The 20,591-nt window shown below is 36.8% G+C and overlaps 1 protein-coding gene across 1 annotated transcript in view; it reads right to left on the bottom strand.

The window, feature by feature from the left end:
• Positions 1-1,234: 1,234 nt before the first annotated feature.
• The window catches only part of rph3ab (rabphilin 3A homolog (mouse), b), a 40,822-nt gene continuing 21,465 nt past the window's right edge, over positions 1,235-20,591 (bottom strand). Inside the window, exons 7-16 of the mRNA XM_067425945.1 lie at positions 13,857-14,042; positions 11,825-11,904; positions 11,467-11,541; positions 10,414-10,523; positions 9,873-9,999; positions 9,030-9,086; positions 8,211-8,365; positions 7,866-7,947; positions 5,400-5,496; positions 1,235-2,119 (exon numbers count right to left, since the gene is read on the bottom strand). Coding sequence (XP_067282046.1) covers positions 1,989-2,119; positions 5,400-5,496; positions 7,866-7,947; positions 8,211-8,365; positions 9,030-9,086; positions 9,873-9,999; positions 10,414-10,523; positions 11,467-11,541; positions 11,825-11,904; positions 13,857-14,042 — 1,100 coding nt within the window. The 3' untranslated portion in view covers positions 1,235-1,988. The remainder of the gene's footprint in view (positions 2,120-5,399; positions 5,497-7,865; positions 7,948-8,210; positions 8,366-9,029; positions 9,087-9,872; positions 10,000-10,413; positions 10,524-11,466; positions 11,542-11,824; positions 11,905-13,856; positions 14,043-20,591) is intronic.

Below are 20,591 nucleotides of genomic sequence, written 5' to 3' on the forward strand. Positions count from 1 at the left end.
GTGATGATCCTTCAACAGACATTCTCCTGTCTATAAGTAACTTTGCAACTACATGTAAACGTATTCTAACCCTAACCCTACCAGTCTACTACTGAACTAACACTCTAATGAGAGTTAGTAGACATGTAAGTGCAGCATTACTTATTGTCAACAGAATGTGTTAAAGGGACCATCAAAATACAGTGAAACCGTGATTTAGTTTGTCCGTGGAAGTCTCGGTCTTCACACAAGGCATTTGTATTTTCAGCGCATTATAGACAGAGGTGGACAGTAACTTAGTACATTTACTTGAGTACTGTACTTAAGTACACTTTTTGAGTATCTGTACTTCACTGCAGTATAATTTTTTCTGGATACTTTTACTTTTACTTCACTACATTTGAAAGCCAAATCTCGTACTTTTTACTCCACTACATTTCTATCAAGGTCGAAAGTTGTTTCTGCAGCAGCTCTGAAAGTTGGAGGATGATTTTTTTCCATCTTTAAAAGTTTTTTTGGTGTTGTTGTTGCAGACAGTCTATCAGGAATCACTCTTATAGGGTCATATACATTTCTTAACTTTTTTTGAACACTGATCAGTTCATAGCAGAATGGAAGAAGACGGTTCTTAGGCACAGTGTGCACCCATAGCCATACTTTGAAAGTATGTTTCAGTTTAAAAAAAATCAATATTAGTTTAGTTTGCATACACTTGGTGCATGTCTTATAAAATATTAACAATATAAACATCTGGGAGAAAGAGAAGAGGAAAGTTGGGAAAATATCAGATGTGTATCAGTGTATTGGATCTGTGCATTTGGCCTTAAAGTGACAGCAGCTTTGTAAAGAGCTTTGTAACTTATATACAAGTATTTAAATGAGTTTAAGTTAGTCGTATGCTAGTACGTCAGATGGAGCATCACTGAATGGCTTAAACCATGATGACAGTGTGCATTTATACAACAATAATAAAATAATGCATTGGCATAAAAAAGAAAATTTACTTTGATACTTAAGTACTTTTGAAAACAAATACTTCTGTATTTTTACTTGAGTAAAAATCTATTTTTACAACTTTCACTTGTAACGGAGTAATATTTGACCAGTAGTACTTTTACTTTTACTCAAGTAATAGAGTTGTGTACTTTGTCCACCTCTGATTATAGACCACAAATAAGATGTGTGTTTGAAAGGGTTTCGTGGAATAGTGTGCTTACGGTGTTTTGTTTATAAACCAGACATACCAAGCTACAAAATTGCATTCAGTAGAAGATTACCTAACCTAAAGTCTAAATGTATCCTTGTCAAACAGATCACATAAAATGATTTGTAATGGTTTAAAATTCTTAAACATTCTTTGGATTTAGTCTTATCTGTGCTGTGTAAACATCCCTACATGTTGTTTGCCTATATGTTTGAAATAATTATGTAAATTGGATGTTGAAGGTGTTTAAATAAGTCAATAAATTGTTAGTTTTGTTAAAGTGTTAATGTTAAAGGAAGTAATTTTACCTGACATTCTATATGGCATGTAAACATTCTTAGACTGGGTAAACTGTTTAAAATAGGGCTTATATATTCTGTATCTGCCTCTTTTTTTTTTTAAGAAGAAAGACATTCATAATTCTAATAAGAGGTTGCTAAGAGACATGATATTAACGCATTCCCACAACAAGGTAAATATTTGGAGTTTTTACAGTTGTTCTTAAACAATAAATTAAAAAACACAATGCTACTTTGGCCAGATAAGAGAACATGGCATGACATAACTGTGCAGTTCTTTTACTTTTCAACGCTAACCGATAGTCGTTTGTGTGTAGGTCACAGTGAACAGTAGAGCTCCAGACATCACATTTTGTTCTTTAAAAGCATATCATGTGTCAGCTGGACAAGAACAAGATCAGTTTAGCCCAAGATATGCATTAATGGAGGAGAATGGAGTTGGCAAATGAGCCAAGTACAACTTAAGGAAGTGAAACCGTTAAAGGCATGCACAAAGCTTAAAGAGCCTAATCACTTGAAATGTGATTCTCGTTGAGAAGAGTATGCCAACGCTCAATCTTCTTGTCTTTGTTCTTTAGGCATTCATACCAGTGCTTCAAACGCTCACCTTTGGCAGTGATTCCCAGCTGGCAGCCACCTGATCATGAAATATTAGTGGTATCAAAACATTGAGTGTGCATTACCAATGCAATGTTTATTTTCAAAAGAAGAATGAAATGAAAGTCAGTGAAGAATTATCCATATCAGAAGCATAATGACAACTGTTTACACCTAGTATGAACATGTTTTCGAGCTGATCCGATCACAATTAGACATTGCTACATTTTTAGTTTTTAATGCTTGAAATAAGGTCTGTGGTAAACACAAGCTCAAGATATTTTCATGTTTTATTCAATGATATAAAGTACATCAGTAATACCCAGAGACAGTAACAGAGTACATGTACTTGATTACAGTACTTAAGAACAATTTTGAGTGATCTGTACTTTACTCGAGTATCATATTTGGGGAGTACTCATGACTTTACTCAAGTACATTTGAGAGGCAAATATTGTACTCTTTACTCCGCTACATTTCTATCCATAACTGTAAGTACACATTACTTTTTCTAAAAAAAAAAAAAAAGTAATACCATTTTTTATTTTTTTGGAGAAAAAAGAAAATACTCAGAAACCCTCAATTTGTTGTTTCCCTCTCAAACGTGATTGGATTGTGTATAGGCGCCACTGATTGGGACAGCCTATCAGCAATCGCCATCAGCTTTTTTGTGTTTTAAATGTGTGTGCAAAAAAAAAAAATCAGAGCAGAGATTTGTCAGAGCATTGCCATTGTGCTATTGCCTTGTGGGCAAATGAGAAATGTTAAATAAAGCAGCATGGTATAAAAAGATATAAAATGACTTGATTTTACTTTCAATTACTTACTTTCAATCATTAACATTTTTCATAACTCCATGTAGGACATTTAAATGTAAGCACTGTGGAAGTAGCAATGCAATATTTAGAGAATGTACTCTTATACTCTTGATATAAGTACTTTAGTACTTTTACTTAAGTAGACATCTGACTGTAATACTTTTACTTGTACTTGAGTAAAATTTTGCAAGGGGTATCTGTCCTTTTACTCAAGTAATGAAGCTGTGTACTCTGTCTGCCTCTGGTAATACCACAGAGGTTGTCTGGGATCACGTCATCACATCAAACTCAAACTTTCAATGAAAATGTTTTTTAAATAAATACTGAAAGAGTTAATAGAAACTTAATGTTGGAGATGTTGAAGTCGTAAGAATGCGGTAGCTTATTTATAGCCTATGTTAAGTTTTTTGCTTCAGACTGTATTTAGGCGTCAAAATATGTATTGTGTTAGTTTGTGAAGATTACCATGATGAACTAAAGTATTTTTGTTGGTAACATTTTTTTACAATAATCCAAAAGCAAATGGAAAAATCCAATTGTTTTTGTTGAGGGAACCTGAGTGATGCGAACTACCAGTTTGGCCTAATAAATACACTATATTGCCAAAAGTATTAAGACACCCCATCAAATAATTGAATTCAGGTGTTTCAATCACTTCCATGGCCCCAGGTGTATAAAATCAAGCACCTAGGCATGCAGACTACTTCTACAAACATTTGTGAAAGAATGGGTCGCGAAGAGCGGGATCAGGGCATGCTGAGGTGCATGCTGTGCAGAAATCGCCAACTTTCTGTCAATAGCTACACGCCTCCCAACTTTGTATGGCCTTCAAATTAAAACAGTGCGTAAAGAGCTTGATGGTATGGGTTTCCATGGCCGAGCAGCTGCATCCAAGCCTTACATCACCAAGTGCAATGCAAAGCGTCCGATGAAGCATGCCACCACTGGACTCTAGGGCAGTGGAGACGTGAAAGGAACTCTTAATATTTCAGCATTTTGGACAATTTCATGCCGCCAACTTTGTGGGAACAGTTTGTGGGAACAGCGCCTTCCTGTTCCAACATGACTGCGTACCAGTGCACAAAGCAAGGTTCTTAAAGACATGACAATTGACATCTTCATCCTTTCAAATATTATAAAAAATGTGTTCCCTATCTGTCAGTCACTACAGGGTTATGTTGACTGACAAATAGGGTCTCATCTGGGAGCCCTAATCAACTCTGAGTTAACACCTGAGTTGAGAAAAATAGTCAATGGAATTGGCAAGTGGAATTTTCATGACACTCCCCCATACATACAGGTATATAAGATGGTGGCACTCATCCACTCATTCAGATCTCTCGCTGGTGGAGAGGGTGCATTCAGTGATTTTCACCATTCACAAAGAGAGCAGTGCACAGTTAAGTGCAGCGAAATTGCCCTGGGGAATCCAGCATGTTATTTGTTTGCTCCAGGTGAGGATCAGACATTAATAGCTGCATCGGAGAGTGGGATATTGTCCTCTGCAGAGAAAGATGAGGCTGACCTTCCCCCTTCGGGCGAAGTCACTCAAGCAGAGTTCAGAGAGATGCAGAGTTGCTTGCCAGGGCAGCCATGGGCATCAGAGTCAAGTGAAACCCTCCACTTTGTCCTGAGCGCTCATGGTTGGATGACTGGTTCCTGGGTGCAGCGCATGGTTCACAGCCAAAATACCTGTGCATGAGGAAGTTCAGAAGTCATGAACCCTAGGCACCTTTTATTGCCTGAAGCCGCTTTGCAGTCACAGTGTGAAATATGTCACTGTCAAGGACTTTACTAGCTATCTCGACAGTCCAGAAGCAGACTGAGGCAATAAATCACATCTTGACCCAGCGTGATACCTCTGCCACCAAGGCACCTCAAGCTGCCCCTCAGTTTGCTCGACACCGATGGCATCCCCCTGCGGCTTCTACATCTGCTCCGGCGCAACCGGAAACAACAGCAACAAGAGGTCACAAGTGTCCAGGTGGTCAAACTGAGCAGAAGTCGATTTGGGGACGCACAGGTTGACCTGTTTGCTTCTCAAGAGTCCTCACACTCTTTTACCTTTAAGGACGCATCGGCATGCAAATGCAGGTTTTCCCCAGTGAGCCTGCTGACCACACTGTGCAAAGTCAGGGAGGACATGTAATGGAGCAGGTCTTGATGGTTGTACCTTACTGGCCCACCTGGGTTGATTGAGGGTTTCATCAGTAACCAAGACATTTTCAAACATAGTTGTGCTTGGAGTCGATTGTTTTATTTGTTTTCATTTTATTTTGGCCAGGCTATCGTACAAAGAAATTATGAACACATGCAAAAACAGGAGAGAACCTTTTTTTGGCCACTACTGTGCGTGCAGAAGACATGTTAATACCAGGTGTAAACAGCAGTTTGTCTCACCTGACCAGATCAACCAAGGTAACATTTAAATATGGATTCAGAAAAACTGGATACAATGACATATAAGAATGAATATATATATTATAAAATAACTGCAAATACCTATATAATCATTGGATTTGCCAATGTCGTAGTCCCATACTGAGATATCAAGAGTCTTTTTAGCCAGCTCTGCATGCTTAATTTCATAGCTGAATTCCTGCAAAAGAACAGTTCACATGGAAAAGCAAGGGTAATCTTAGAAACATGGTAAAAAGATCAGAGCAGCAGGAAAATATCAAGTGCAAAGAAGAACTCTCAGAACTGCAACAGAACACTAACAAGATGGACCAGATTATTTAAACACAACTACCAGAAAGAGATTATAAATGGAAATTATTGTCAGCATTGCAGTTTTGTTGCAGGCTTATTTACAGCTAAATGCACATTTCAATTAGGCTCATAATATTAAAAATAAACAGGTATAATTACTAGTCCTGTTGGTAGATTAAAATATTTATCACACTGTAAATAAAAGTGTGTTGGTTTAATTTAAAACCGTAAGAAACCTGGTTGCCTTAATTTTTAGTTTATTGAAATAAAAAAAATGAGTTGATACAATGAAGGAAATTAGTTTAATAAATAGAAACTTCAAATATCATTGTATCTGAACCACAATAAAAATGGGGATTCACATAAAAATAACAATGGAAAATATAACCATTTTCATTTGTAATCCTATGGTTTACCCACTTGGTGCCTGTATGGCTCTTTAATAAATAAATACATGTAATCTATCATCATGTAATTAACATGCAAATAAATATACATGTATCTAGACTAGATTTCCTTAAATGTGAAATTTTAAAACATTAATACCTTGCATCCTAATATTTTTTATTTTATTATACTTCTATAAGCACACACACGTAAATATTAAGGAATGCGAGCAAATATAATTTAACCCAAGAAAAGTTTAAAATAGTGCTTAAAAAAGGCAAACATATTTTCCCTTATAGGCTATATATATATATATATATATATATATATATATATATATATATATATATATATATATAAATATATATATATATATATATATATATATATATATATATATATATATAAATATATATGAATTGATACTGATTGAAATTGATACATTTAACAAAGTTGCATTTTGCATTCAACAAAAATCATTCATCAAGTGTATTTTGTCTGGTAATAATGACATTTAACCAATATTTGAGATGTGTGAAACACTATTTGACTGAAATGGTATTAGAAATAATCTCAGAAATAATTTATTTAAAAAAAGACTAAAATGTTTTAACTAAAACTTGATTAAGAAATATTGAGTTTAAACTGGACTAAAATGACGAGACTTTTAGTCGACTAAATCTTGACTAACTAAAAAAGATATAAGAATGACTAAATATGACTGAAACTAACTATGATATTTAGCACAAGACTAAGACTAAAACTAAATTAAAAATATGTGACAAAAATGAACACTAACCCAAAATGCTTTTAAAAATATTTGAATAAGGGTTGTCGATTCTCAAAAATGTTCATTGTATTTACTCTTTTTTTTTATTTCATTGAACTCAAAATTTTCAGGCAACCAGGTAACTTACTTTTATAGCTACACTGTGTAACTTTTTTAGTTTATTCTTAGCTAAAAACAATTAGTACTTTCAAAAATATATGTGCTCATTAATGTATATTTACTTCTTTCGAGTAATAAAGTATTCTCGTAAGTTTATAGTATGCTGTTAAAAATACATACGGGTGAGGGGTTCGAATGCTGGTCGCCAAGTTACCCCTCCATCTTGAAAGTACATTAGCCAAATACCCATAAATTCAAGCTTCGCCTTTCGCGTTTTAACACTCAATGGCAACGTGTCGAATGTGAAGAGGGGGATTGCCATGTTAATCTTGGACTAAATCAGCCACCGTAGGAGTTAAAACGAAATCAGAATTGAGAGGAACAGAAAATATTACTCACTGGATGGTCATATACCTTTACACCGCTAGATGGGGGGAAATATCACACAGTGTAGCTTTAAATGATTTTTTACACTGCATGATAAATCACTATTTTTTACAGATTTTGAATGTTCTTACTATAAATACTTAATTTTCTGTCAAAATACAATATGTAATTAACATTTTGCACATAAAGATAGAGACATTAAAATACCCACTTTTTATAATTAAATTGTTTTCAAATCAAGTAACAAAGTTTTCCAAAGTCAGGGATTCCCATACATTTTTTGTCAGCTGAAATCTAAATCTAATCAAAACTGTAAATATGCTTGAAGACCCAAATTAGCCAGAGATTAATTATTACAATTAGAAGATCTGGCATATGTCATAATCTCAGATGTATTAAGGTACAGTAAACAGGCTCCTGCTCTCGAACTTAAATAATTTGTAGTAGGATATAAATAACCTGGTCAACTTTTGTATTTGTGTCTGCATTTCTCTGGATCACTGTACTCTGATGCTGAGTGTACTAACCTATAAATAAACAACTTGATTAATTAATAAACAAATATGTGATAGCATAACAAGTGGACAATATACCTCATTAAACTCTGGGTTGAGAGTCTTCTTCTTGGTCTGCGTCTTGTTCTTTGCTTTCTTCCCCATATCAGGTTTCAGACATCTATTCATAGAAATATGCACATTTTCAAAAATTTGGTTTCATTTTTAGAAAAGGTTTTTTATGTAGTCTTGTGTAAATGTTTTGTTTTTAAAAACAAAAATCTAATTCTATGGGATATATACAAAGTCACTGTATAGTAACTAATTATACTGTACATTAGTAATGATACATTTTAATACTGTTTATTGTTTGTTATTGTTTGTTACTGTAATGCTTTAACTTATATGAGCGTATATAAACATTAGGTAGAGAGAGAGACTCACATTTTGACAAAGGGATCAGAGTAGCCATTTGCATCCATTGCTGCTAAGTGAACACAGCGTATAACACCTACAATGAGACGACTCAGCTGGGTGTTGTACATGAGGGATATCAGGATACGTCCTCTCTCTTCCAGCTCAGAGCCATCCTTCCCAGTCTACACAGGTACAAATATATAGTAGTGTGGGTGATAATGATAGCACAGGAGTGTTTATTGCAAATGTACTTATTTTAGAAACACCTCATCCTATAAATAGCACATGGATGTTAATTAATTCTGCCTCTGCTGATATTTGCAGTTGAACAATGAAGTATACTTTATTTTAAATACATGACAAATTAATAAACACATGAAAAAAGTTTCAATAGAAATGCCATTAAGGTGTATTAATGTACATTTTAGCATACATGTCAGTACATTCAGCAGTAACTTTAGCCATATTTCAAAGATACTACTAATAACTATGAATTGCAAATTAAGATGTACCATGTAAGTCTATCATAATTGGGTCAAAAAGCAAATTGCATGTATTATAATTCGACACTATATTTTATTTATTTGCAAATAACGTGCTATTAAGTGTCCTTACTTTCAGTTTGCACTTAAGTATATTGTTATAAAGTATATATTTGTGCAAGTTCTTCTTTTAAAAGGATGTTAAAGTGTACTTCTTTATATGATTAGCCTGTATAGTAGTAATATAAAAAAAAATGATAATGCATATATTGCAGACAGAATGTGACTAATCTTAATGTAAATACATTCTTAGGAGTTTTCAGTCATTTAGTATACCACTATAAATATCAGTATAAATAATTACCTCATCCTCATAGAGGGTGATTCCTCGTGCGCCACCTGCAGTTGATGTTCTTTTTGTCTATGCAAAGAAAAGCAAAAAAATGTCATTATGTAGGCTATATTAACTATTTTAATACTGACCAAAAAACACTCACTTTTGTTTTTGCACCCATTTTTCAAGAGCTGAACTCAAAGATCTAAGATTTTTTCTATGTGCACAAAAGGTTTATTTCTCTCAAATATTGACTAATCTGTCTAAATCTGTGTTAGTGAGCACTTCTCTTTTGCCGAGATAATCTGTCCACCTCACAGGTGTGGCATATCAAGATACAGAGGTATGCCTAAGGCTGGTCACAATAAAGAACACTCTAAAATGTGCAGTATTACTGTATTGGGGGGTCTGAAAACCAGTCAGTATCTGGTGTTACCACCATTTGCCTCACGCAGTGCAACACATCTCCTTCATATAAAGTTGATTAGGCTGGAGATTGTGGTCTGGTCCACTCCTCTTCATTGACTGTGCAAAGCTGCTGGATATTGGCAGGAACTGGGATGAAAATTGTGTACAGATCCTTGCAAAATGGGGATGTGCATTATCATGCTGCAACATGTGGTGATGGTCGTGGATGAATGGCTCAACAATGGGCCTCAGGATCTTGTCATGGTATCTCTGTGCACCTGTGTTCGTTGTCCATAACATATGCCTGCCCATATCTTTGAGTTCAGTTCATGAAAAATGGGGACAAATACAAAAGTGTTGCGTTTATAATTTTTTTCTGTGTATATATTTAGATAATCCATCAATGACTGTCAATAATAAGCATGTGTGTGTGGGGTATATGAGTATGAAGCATAAAGCACTTACTTGGACAACTCTCTCTAGACACACATTAAAGTTTTTCTTCTGATTGAACTTGAGTTTTTTCAGTGCAACTCTGGTTTCTCCGATAAACTCATTGTGGCCGAACTTGTCTTCATCACAGACAGATATTCTGTACAGAGACAAGTACAATCCTTTAAATAGTTAAACATATATCTGTGATTACTAAATACATAAAAAAATATATCACTTACAACACAAGAATGGGTACTTTTTAGTCTATGATAAGCTAATTAACTGGCTATAACTAAGACTAAAAAACAATTTTTAGCAATTGAAATTGTTAAAATAAAATATAAACATTAGAAGAAAAATATCTAAAAATGTGAAATGTTGCAGCAACTAACTAAAATAAAATAAGATTAAGCTGAAGTATTAAAATGACTAAAACTGAAAAAAAGGAAAGCTAGATTGAAATATAAAAAATTACTATTTACTATTTTGAGTGTGACTAAGATAAAAAATGAAAGGGCTATGGCAACTGTCCTATAACATTGTGTGCGACTGTAGTAAAGTAGACTTAAACCTGAGAGTCTTGCGCTGCATATCCTCATCTGTCAGCCCGTGGTACACCAGCGTCTCATTCCAGTTTGGGTTGCGAGTGTTGCGTAGGGTCTTGGTACGTAATTTATTTGACTGCATTGACAACAAAGATGCTCTGTTTAACCATCGGGGATCGGCCAGAATAAGCATAACTTTAGCATAATTGATTCCTTTTTTCATGAAGCTAGTTGGATTTGAGTTGACAAAAGCGATCAGGACCAGTGATCTCAAAACGCCACTGTACATGCAATAAAGTTACTCAGCAGCATGTGCACATGAATTTGACGTTTACAGCGAACAGCCAATCATGTAAAACATGCAGAGTAATTTCTCTGCTAAAAATAGAGATTTATGCTAGTTTCAATGCAAGTACATTTATTTAGTTTATATTTAGTATACAGTCTACAAAGAACATCCACAAAGAGCTTAAGAGAAAACATATAAGCATAGCCATTTTAAATGCTTAAAAAGGAATGACGTCATCAAGTATATACTTTACATTTTAAATATCTGTGGAGGAGCTCTGAGCTCTAATGACGAATAGTTGACATGCGGTTGCAGAGACACTTATAGTTAATAGAATGTTGAATGTGTGACTATCAAAATAAAGTGTTAGCCTTATTTTTATTCTTCATATTTATATTAATGTATATATTAAGTTTAATAGTATAGTCAAAATATAATCATAATAATCAAAATGCCTTATAGTTTTGTAGACTTAACATGTAACTTGAAAATGAACACAATAATAGACCAGCAATAATAACATTTTTACCAAAAAAAACAGCTGGTCAAACTGCAATCAAACTAACTAACTATTTGTGAGACTGGCCTCTATAGTATTATAATGTTTTCAATATAATTGTAATAATGAATACCAGACAAATTAACTTTATGTAACTTTATGAGTAATATAAGTACTGAACTATTACTTTAATAAACAATACAGACATGATTCAGAATTATTCATATTTGAGAATGCCTATTGCAAAGGTAAAGTGCTACAAGCATCACATTAAAAAGCCCACTATCTCACCTTACTTGCACCTGGTAGTAGATGAAGCTTTATATATGGATCTGCCAGTCCATTTGAATCCATTGGCTTTAACCCCTAAAAAAAAAAAAATTAAAATAGCTTAAAACTAAATCAAAAATCAAGCACAATGCAATATTACTGATATAACATTCCAAATTCTGACCATGATTGTCGTTCTGGTTTATAAAGTTTAGATTTGTAAATACATAAGATTCGAGGTTTGGGGTTACTGTTGCATGATGATTGCATAATAATTAGCAAAAAAATAATTAGCTCACAGAAACAATAGACATGAATAGTATAGTTGTTGTTTTTTTCTGCAAAACTTTGACATTTAATATGAAAATACTGAGGATACCTTTGCTCTAATAATGTTGCAATGGAGGCTGCTGTTCCCTTGGTCATATAGTAAAGTGAACTCCAGTGCTCCCAGAGTTGCTGAAACAAACCAAATATATTTCATTAGGTTTGAATGCATGAGTAGGACAATTTGATAACACTTTATTTTAATGTTCAGATATTAACTATTAAATAGTTGCTTATTAGCATGCATATTACTGGGAAATTGTCTGTTTATTAGAACTTATATAGCACATATTAATGCCTTATTCTGCATTACCTTATTCTACATCCCTTAATCCTATCCAATGCCTAAACTTAAATACTATAAAAACTACCTTACTAACTTATAATAAGCAGTAAATCAGGAGTTTACTAAGGCAAAAAAATATTGAATGTGTTCCACATACTTTGTAGCAGAAAATTTCACAGGTCTACATTTCAGTGTGTGCCATAAATAATTGTGCACACACACACACACACACACACACACACACACACACACACACACACACACACAAACGCAAAGGCGTCTCTAGGCCCTTTTTAGGGGGGCTTCAGCAAAACATCTGCCCAGTCCCCATGTGATTAACTCCCCTTTAAAAACTGGTGGGAGGCCTCTGATTTGTCCTGTTTTTTAGTCTGTGTTAATCAGTGTGTTCTCCAATCCACAGCGGTGCCGGGCAGAGCGCACGTCAGAAGCAGAGGTGTGTGCGTTCATCAGAGCCATTTAACAGGTTTTTCAACGGTTTTCATATGAGCCTCAGTGGTCTGTCCCCGCTCGTCAATGTCAAAATATTTGAGATAATCCATCAAATCAGGGTTTGTAGGTGGGCTTTATGTTCACACAGAAGCTGCTAAGTGCACATTTTGATTGAACAAGAAATATTAAGTCGGCTTCATCAGATTAGCAATAAGATTAATAATGAATCTGTACATGTGGTAAATTAATATCATTCCATTTGTAGCCTTCAGTAAATATCAGTAAATTTTTAGCCTCAGTCATTATAAAACGCTGCCTATATCATTGTAAATATGCATGGTAATAAGCTAGTTATTAGTAAGAATTGGACTCTAAACTAAAGTGCTACCATTTTTTCATATCCTCAATGGGGGTTGAGCCCCCCTACAATTAAAGTCCTAGAATCGCCCCTGTATACACTTTTGTTTCAGCATATTAGTGGGGACATTGCTTAGACTTCCACTAAATTTATATCCGGGCAATGACACATGACACAATATATAAATTTAAATAAAAACATGTTTTGGCTTATTTATAAGCCTCTCTAACTAGTAACAAGTACTCACTAGTTGGTTGTCATAATATTTCACTATATAAGTGAGGATATTTGACCCTACCCCTAAGCCTACCCATCACAAGAAAAAAACCTTTTAGCATTTTTACATGTTCAAAAAAACTGATTTATAAGCTTGTTTCCTCACAATTTAGGTCCCCACGCTGACACAAGTCCCCATGAGTCAGTGTGCATTCATGTTGTCCCCACCGGGATAGAAAAAATGAACACACATAAATAAATAAATAAATAAATAAATAAATAAATAAATAAATAAATAAATAAATAAATAAATAAATAAATAAATAAATAAATAAATACTTAATGTTTAATGCAACAGACGCATCGAATGGTGTTCAGACAAGCTGTTTTGGAAAACCCTTCAGATCTAACTAAAGTAAAAATACTTTAAAGCAAAGAAAAAAAAAAAAGAAAAAAAATCGTGACAATTGTATGCCAACAACATAACTTAAAATTAAAATAAGACAGATTGACGCAACCTGCATTAGTTGTGTAAATGTAATTATTAATTATTCACCTTTAGTGATTAATGTGAGAATATGATAAATCATACAGGTGAACTCAATGGTACTGATTATTATAGTTAACTTCCTATAACAAAATCCCATAAAAACCTCATCTATCCAACAAAAAAGAGAAAATGGACAGCAGCAGTCTCATTGGATATATCATCATTTTTCAAATATGTTTCTTCTAGAGAGAAGAAGAAGAAGAAGTCTGTAAAAATGTGCTTACTGGCTTCATCTGAATCATAGCTGTTGGCCTCTTCCTCGTCGTCCATTGATGGAGCAGCCTGATGCTGGCTGGGTCGTGGGATGACAGCAGACTTTTGCTCCTCCCTCTCTACAGGATGAGCTCTTTCCTGCACATTAGATGCATTGCTAATGGATTGGTAGGCTCCTCTCTCGGTCTCCTGAGCAGCTGGTAGGGATACAATTCCTTTTAGACTAGACTAAAACACATTTCTCAAAACCATCCCCCACTTTCTCAAAACCTTAAACACAAAACCAAATCAAAGTACATTCTGAGAGCATCTGACCCTTAAATCAAACACTGCCTCAAAAATTTATTTTCTGTGCTCAAAATTAAATAATGCTTTCAGATCTTCATACAGCAAGTCAAAACATAAACAGAAAACACAGCATCCAAAGCATGCAGTTGCAGAAATAAAGCCAGACAGCGTGCTGAAACACAAATCCGCGTCCCCTCACTTGTTTAATTTTTCTATGGGTGAATATTGTTGGTGTTACAGGGCTTGAGTTTCGGTGTGGGATTGCACGAATATTGTGCATAATTTTCCTCAGCCCGGCAGATTTTGTGCTCCCACCCAAGTACGCGTACATAGCCACCTCTCGGTACAGTTTTTTTTTTTTTTTTTGCTGCTTATAACACTTAAACAGTAAAATACACAAGATAGGGAAAAAATGGCAAAAAATTACAAAATGATTTGGCAAGATATAAAAACAGTTATGTTTTAAGTAGGGCTGTCGATTTAACACGTTAATTAGATGATTTAGTTATGGTAAAAAAATAATGCATTAAAATGATTACTTTCCCCGCCAACATTTCATACAGTTGATATATGAAGAATATGACGCAGCCAGTGATTTGTACTCGAGACTCGGACCCAGTCTCGAGACCATATTTTAATGGTCTCAGTCTTGTCATGGACTCGTCATGGATATATACTTTTATATTTAAATATATATAAAAATAACAGGCAGCATACCAACGTTCAACCCCACCAATGTTCAAACCAAATCTATGCCCTTGACGTGACTAATACAAAGGTAGCAGGACTCAGTTCAGGAAGGATCACGTGGAGCGAGCTAGCTCTTAACTATGTGTGGAAATGTCTGTTACATCATGTGTTATTCAGTTTGCATATAAGAGCCACAAATAGTTCATATGCAGTAAGACTCTAAAAAAACAAAAAACTTTCTGTGATGTGTAAATTCTGCGGTACATCAATTACTGAAGCAAAGGGAACAACGTCTATTTTTCATCGACGTGGAGCGAAAGCACAAAGATTAAAGGGTTACTTCAGCGATTAGCATATGGCTTTGTATCAGTAGAAACCCTGGAGTATATTCAAATTATTGTGCTTTTCCCCCTCATATCTCCCTGAGACAAGAGATTTATGCATTTTATTTCTGGAAAAATTCCTCCTATGATGCAAATTGACGATTTTTGCATCATAGGAGGAATGTTTGCCCAAAGGCTAAAGACTACAGCCAGCAGAGGGAGCTATTTCCGCATGTTTTGAATCCGCGCATGGGGGATGGGAGATTACACACAGCTTGCAGGGAGAGCTCAGCTGGCAGCTACAGGCACTCATTTAAACGGAGCTATGGTGAGCAATGTAAGTCTTTTAACTTCTCAAATTAATTTCTATGAAAGTTAAGCTTGTAAAGGCATGAACTGAAACGCGCCAGACTGAACTCGCGTTGTGAATGTATGCCGCGAGTGTAGTCGCGATTACCTCAGCTCTCATCACTCGTGCAGTTAGTGCTCAGTGCTGTGATACTCGCGCGGTGACTCACTCATTATATTGAACAGACACGTTCAGTTTTTAATTGTAGTGTCTCCTCTAACTCAGTCACTGTAATCAAGTTGGTGGCGTTGGGAATGGCACAGGGCAGCAAAGTATTCTGGGAATTGTAGTCTTTCATCCCCATGGGACAAAAATACATTTTCTGTCTTTTCTCCGTCTAGAAGACACCAAATTGAAAAATAATTTCATATTTCTACTACATTGACGACCCAGTTTAAATACAGATTCATCTTCCCAGCGCTGAAGTACCCCTTTAAGAACCTATAATTTCTGTACCTATATGCATAAAATTGCAGCATTTTGACAGCTAATGCTTAGTAGTTCGTTCTTTTTGAAATCTGCAAGTGATTTTTACGCCCACGCTCATGCTCACGCTTCTATTTTACTGTGTCCACATGGCATCCTGTAGTGATCACGTTTTCCAAAAAGTCACATTGCTGCTTCATTATTTTTCTTACTGGTTATTTTGAATATATTTACTGTTTACAAAGTTGGACAAAAGTGTCACAGAGAAATCCAAACCTTGTTTAATTAACAATAAAATTAGCATTTTGGATTACATCTCCACCAAAAATGTCTAAGGTCGCCCGCCCTCTCTCCCTCCGGCATACTTCTCAAACACACAGACATACGAATCCATATTAAACCCTTTGGCTCGTGCCTTTTGGCTTGTTTCCGTCGAAGAAGGTCAAAATCCTGGCGGTTTGAACTCAAATTGTGCAACTAAACTCAGACCATCTCCTTCAGGTAGTCTCGAATTCGATACCCCTGAGCTAAACTCACCCAGGTCCGCATGACAGCGTTCACATTACAAATTTATCATGTGAACTAAATTGCAAGTGTACTATACAGGTCCTTCTCAAAAAATTTGTGATAAAGTTCATTATTTTTCCATAATGTAATGATAAAAATTGAACTTTCATAACATTTTAGATTCATTGCACACCAACTGAAATATTTCAGTTCTTTTATTGTTTTAATACTGATGATTTTGGCATACAGCTCATGAAAACCCAAAATTCCCAAAAAAATCTCATAAAATGAGCATATCATGAAACGATTCTCTAAAAGAGCTATTACAGTTTTTCTCGATTGCTTAAACACTATAACCAGGCTTTTGAACTAAAATTTCAAAACCATAATGCCATTTATCAAAAAGCACACCCATTTCACTAAACTATAAACGCTATTCCCTGTTTTGACACATGAGTCAGATTTGTTAAACTGTCACTGCAAAACTCTACACACAAATCCCTTAATTTCTCATTGCCTAGACCATGTGGTCATTTAGAAAGCACTAGCATTCAATATTGTTCACTCAAGTCAGCATAGTTTCAGCTCAATTAGCACACAATTACCCAGGTGAAAACACTAAGAGTCAAAATTTAACACACATCAATCAGAACTTTCAAGTTACATAAAAGTGCCAGAGTCAGTTCATTTGAGCTTTGGAACAATGGATCCACAAAGAAATGAAGGAAGAGGTCGAGGAGGGAGAGGAAGAGGATGTGGGTGGTGAAGGAGGAGGAAGAGGACATGGTGAAGGAGGAGGGAGAGGAAGAGGACGTGGTGAAGGAGGAGGGAGAGGAAGAGGACGTGGGTGGTGAAGGAGGAGGAAGAGGACATGGTGAAGGAGGGAGAGGAAGAGGACGTGGTGAAGGAGGAGGGAGAGGAAGAGAACGTGGTGAAGGAGGAGGAAGAGGACATGGTGAAGGAGGAGGAGGAGGAGGAGGAGGAGGAGGAGGAGGAGGAGGAGGAGGAGGAGGAGGTGGAGGAGGAGGTGGAGGAGGAGGAGGAGGAGGAGGAGGAGGAGGAGGAGGAGGAGGAGGAGGAGGAGGAGGAGGAGGAGGAGGAGGAGGAGGAGGAGGAGGAAGAAGACAAGCAGTCTCAGATGAAATTAGAGCCAGTTTAGTTGATCATACGAGAGAAGTGCCAATCATATGCATATTCCACATTTTATCATAAGTGTGGGGACATGCACTGGTCTTGGTCTTGGTCTTGACTCGGTCTCAGCCTGTCTTGGTCTTGGTCTTGACTCGGTCTCGGCCCTTCAAAGTCTTGGTCTTGTCTTGGTCTCGGTTTAGGTGGTCTTGACTACAACACTAGTGGAAAGTGTATGATCGAGAACCTTATATGCTTGTTCACCTCGTCCAGGCCATGTGTCAGTAGATGCGTGCCAGGGGTGAATCAGGCATGCAAGAGGATTTTACCCCCGCTGCCAGGCTAGGGCTAATATAGCCTGTGATGTGGATGAGATTCTCTGGCCTGACCCAGACCAAAGACGGGAGGCTGAGGCGGAATACAATTTTTTTTTTGTAGTATGAATGAATGAATAAAAATGTGCCAATGTATCCATTGGTTGTGTCTTTTGTTCATCATGTGAGGAGGGGAACCACAAGTAACATAACTTACCAGTTTTGGAAATGTTGTTTTGAATTTATTGCACAAGTGTGTTAGACTATGTTGTAGTGTGTGTGATTTTGAGGGCTTGTGTGTCTTGTCTGAGGGCAAAGTTTGGTTTTTCAGCAAGAGTGAATGGTTTTGATTGTAGAGCTTCATTTTGACCTGAAAATAGGTTGTTTGGGAAACTGGGTGAGATGTTATGGATTTGTGTTTATAGTTTTGAGAATATGAGGCATAGTTTCAAGAAATGTGTTTAAGCAATCGAGAAAAACTGTAACCTAATCATCTGAATCAACTAATTAACACTACACACCTCCAAAAGATTCCTGAGGCTTTTAAAAACTCCCAGCCTGGTTCATTACTCAAAACCACAATCATGGGTAAGACTGCCAACCTGACTGCTGTCCAGAAGGCTTTTAGTGACACCATTCAAGCGAGAGGGTAAGACACAGAAAGAAATCTCTGAATGAATAGGCTGTTCCCAGAGTGCTGTATCAAGGCACCTCAGTGGGAAGTCTGTGGGAAGGAAAAAGTGTGGCAAAAAACGCTGCACAACGAGAAGAGGGGACCAGACCCTGAGGAAGATTGTGGAGAAGGACCGATTCCAGACCTTGGGGGACCTGCGGAAGCAGTGGACTGAGTCTGGAGTAGAAACATCCAGAGCCACCGTGCACAGGCGTGTGCAGGAAATGGACTACAGGTGCCGCATTCCCCAGTTCAAGCAGCTTTTGGGCTGCAGAGAAGCAGCACTGGACTGTTGCTCAGTGGTCCAAAGTACTTTTTTCGGATGAAAGCAAATTTTGTCATTCGGAAATCAAGGTGCCAGAGTCTGGAGGAAGACTGGGGAGAAGGAAATGCCAAAATGCCTGAAGTCCAGTGTCAAGTACCCACAGTTAGTGATGGTCTGGGGTGCCATGTCAGCTGCTGGTGTTGGTCCACTGTGTTTTATCAAGGGCAGGGTCAATGCTTCCATCTGCTGAAAAGCTTTATGGAGATGAAGATTTAGTTTTTCAGCTATACCTGGCACCTGCTCACAGTGCCAAAACCACTGGTAAATGGTTTACTGACTATGGTATTACTGTGCTCAATTGGCCTGCTAACTCTCCTGACCTGAACCCCTTAGAGAATCTGTGGGATATTGTGAAGAGAAGGTTGAGAGACACAAGACCCAACACTCTGGATGAGCTTAAGGCCGCTATCGAGGCATCCTGGGCCTCCATAACACCTCAGCAGTGCCACAGGCTGATCGCCTCCATGCCACGCGGCATTGAAGCAGTCATTTCTGCAAAAGGATTCCCGACCTTTTGAGTGCATAACTGAACTCACAATATCACAATATGCACATTTTTTTAGAAGGACCTGTATACTATAGTAGGTAGTCTGTGCCATCATGACATATGGATAAGCAACATCACACGAGTTCTGTTTTTCTGTCCAGAATAGAGTGCAAATGTAATACTAATCTTATACAACAGTTTGATAAAAAAAAATAACTAAGTTAATATTTTGTTGTTTTAGACCCAATATTGTCTGTTTTACCACTGAACATATAAAGACAAAGCAGAACTGTTTGTCTCTGACTCCGAGCAATACACAGTGGCGTTTCAATTCTGAATCCGTGTTTTGAACGAATCAGGTGAACCAATGATTCAATGGACCAAAAAGAGAAGGAAGAAAACCATTTACTTCAATCCTGAATGAATCAAGTTAACGATTCAAATGAATGAATGACTCAATGACTTACAGAGGTCATGTGAATAGGGTTGGGTCATGTGAAATCGTTTTGATTTGAACGATTCTGATTCTGATTCTGATTCTGATTCCGATTCCGATTCAGATTCTTACTTTCCATTCCGGTTCTTTTTGATTCTTGATTCCGATTCTTTGAGGGGTGGAGTCAAAACATGTCACATCGATATTCAATGCTATTTTCGGGTAGCCTGGATGCCAGCCAAACTCAGCCCCGCCCACAACATTTGAGGACGGGCGGTTCGGTCTGGGCTCGATCCATAGAGGAGTGATTATTATTTAACAGAAACTGTTTGGACCAATGAAATCATCAGGGCGGGCTTTAGACGATGACGGACAGATGATCAACAGTAACGTAATCATGCACGTCATCAAAGGGGCTTGGATTATATTTGGTCAAATCCTAAACGGAGAGCTTGTTTGTATATGCATTCACCTTCACTTTTTCTCTCAAATATGGTGATCATGTTGGGTAAGTACTCTGGGGTGGTGTTTGGGGGGTAAAATGGTGTTTGGGGGGTAAAATGTGTGTTATTATGGCAAGGTTGCTTGTTAAAATTCGCATCCATGGGTCTATATATCACGAAATTGTCGCTTCAACCCGCGGACATGGACCCGCGGGAAAAAAACGTGGCAACACAGTGCAGTTGAGTTCTGTTGACATTTGACAACTAACGTAATGCGTCGCTTCGTTGCTCTGATTGGTTGTTGGTCTATCCAATTGATGTCTTTCCTGGTTCTGTTGAAACACGCCCCATAATCAC

The sequence above is a fragment of the Pseudorasbora parva genome, chromosome 1 (assembly GCF_024679245.1).
Source record: "Pseudorasbora parva isolate DD20220531a chromosome 1, ASM2467924v1, whole genome shotgun sequence".
NCBI classification, from domain to species: Eukaryota; Metazoa; Chordata; class Actinopteri; order Cypriniformes; family Gobionidae; genus Pseudorasbora; species Pseudorasbora parva.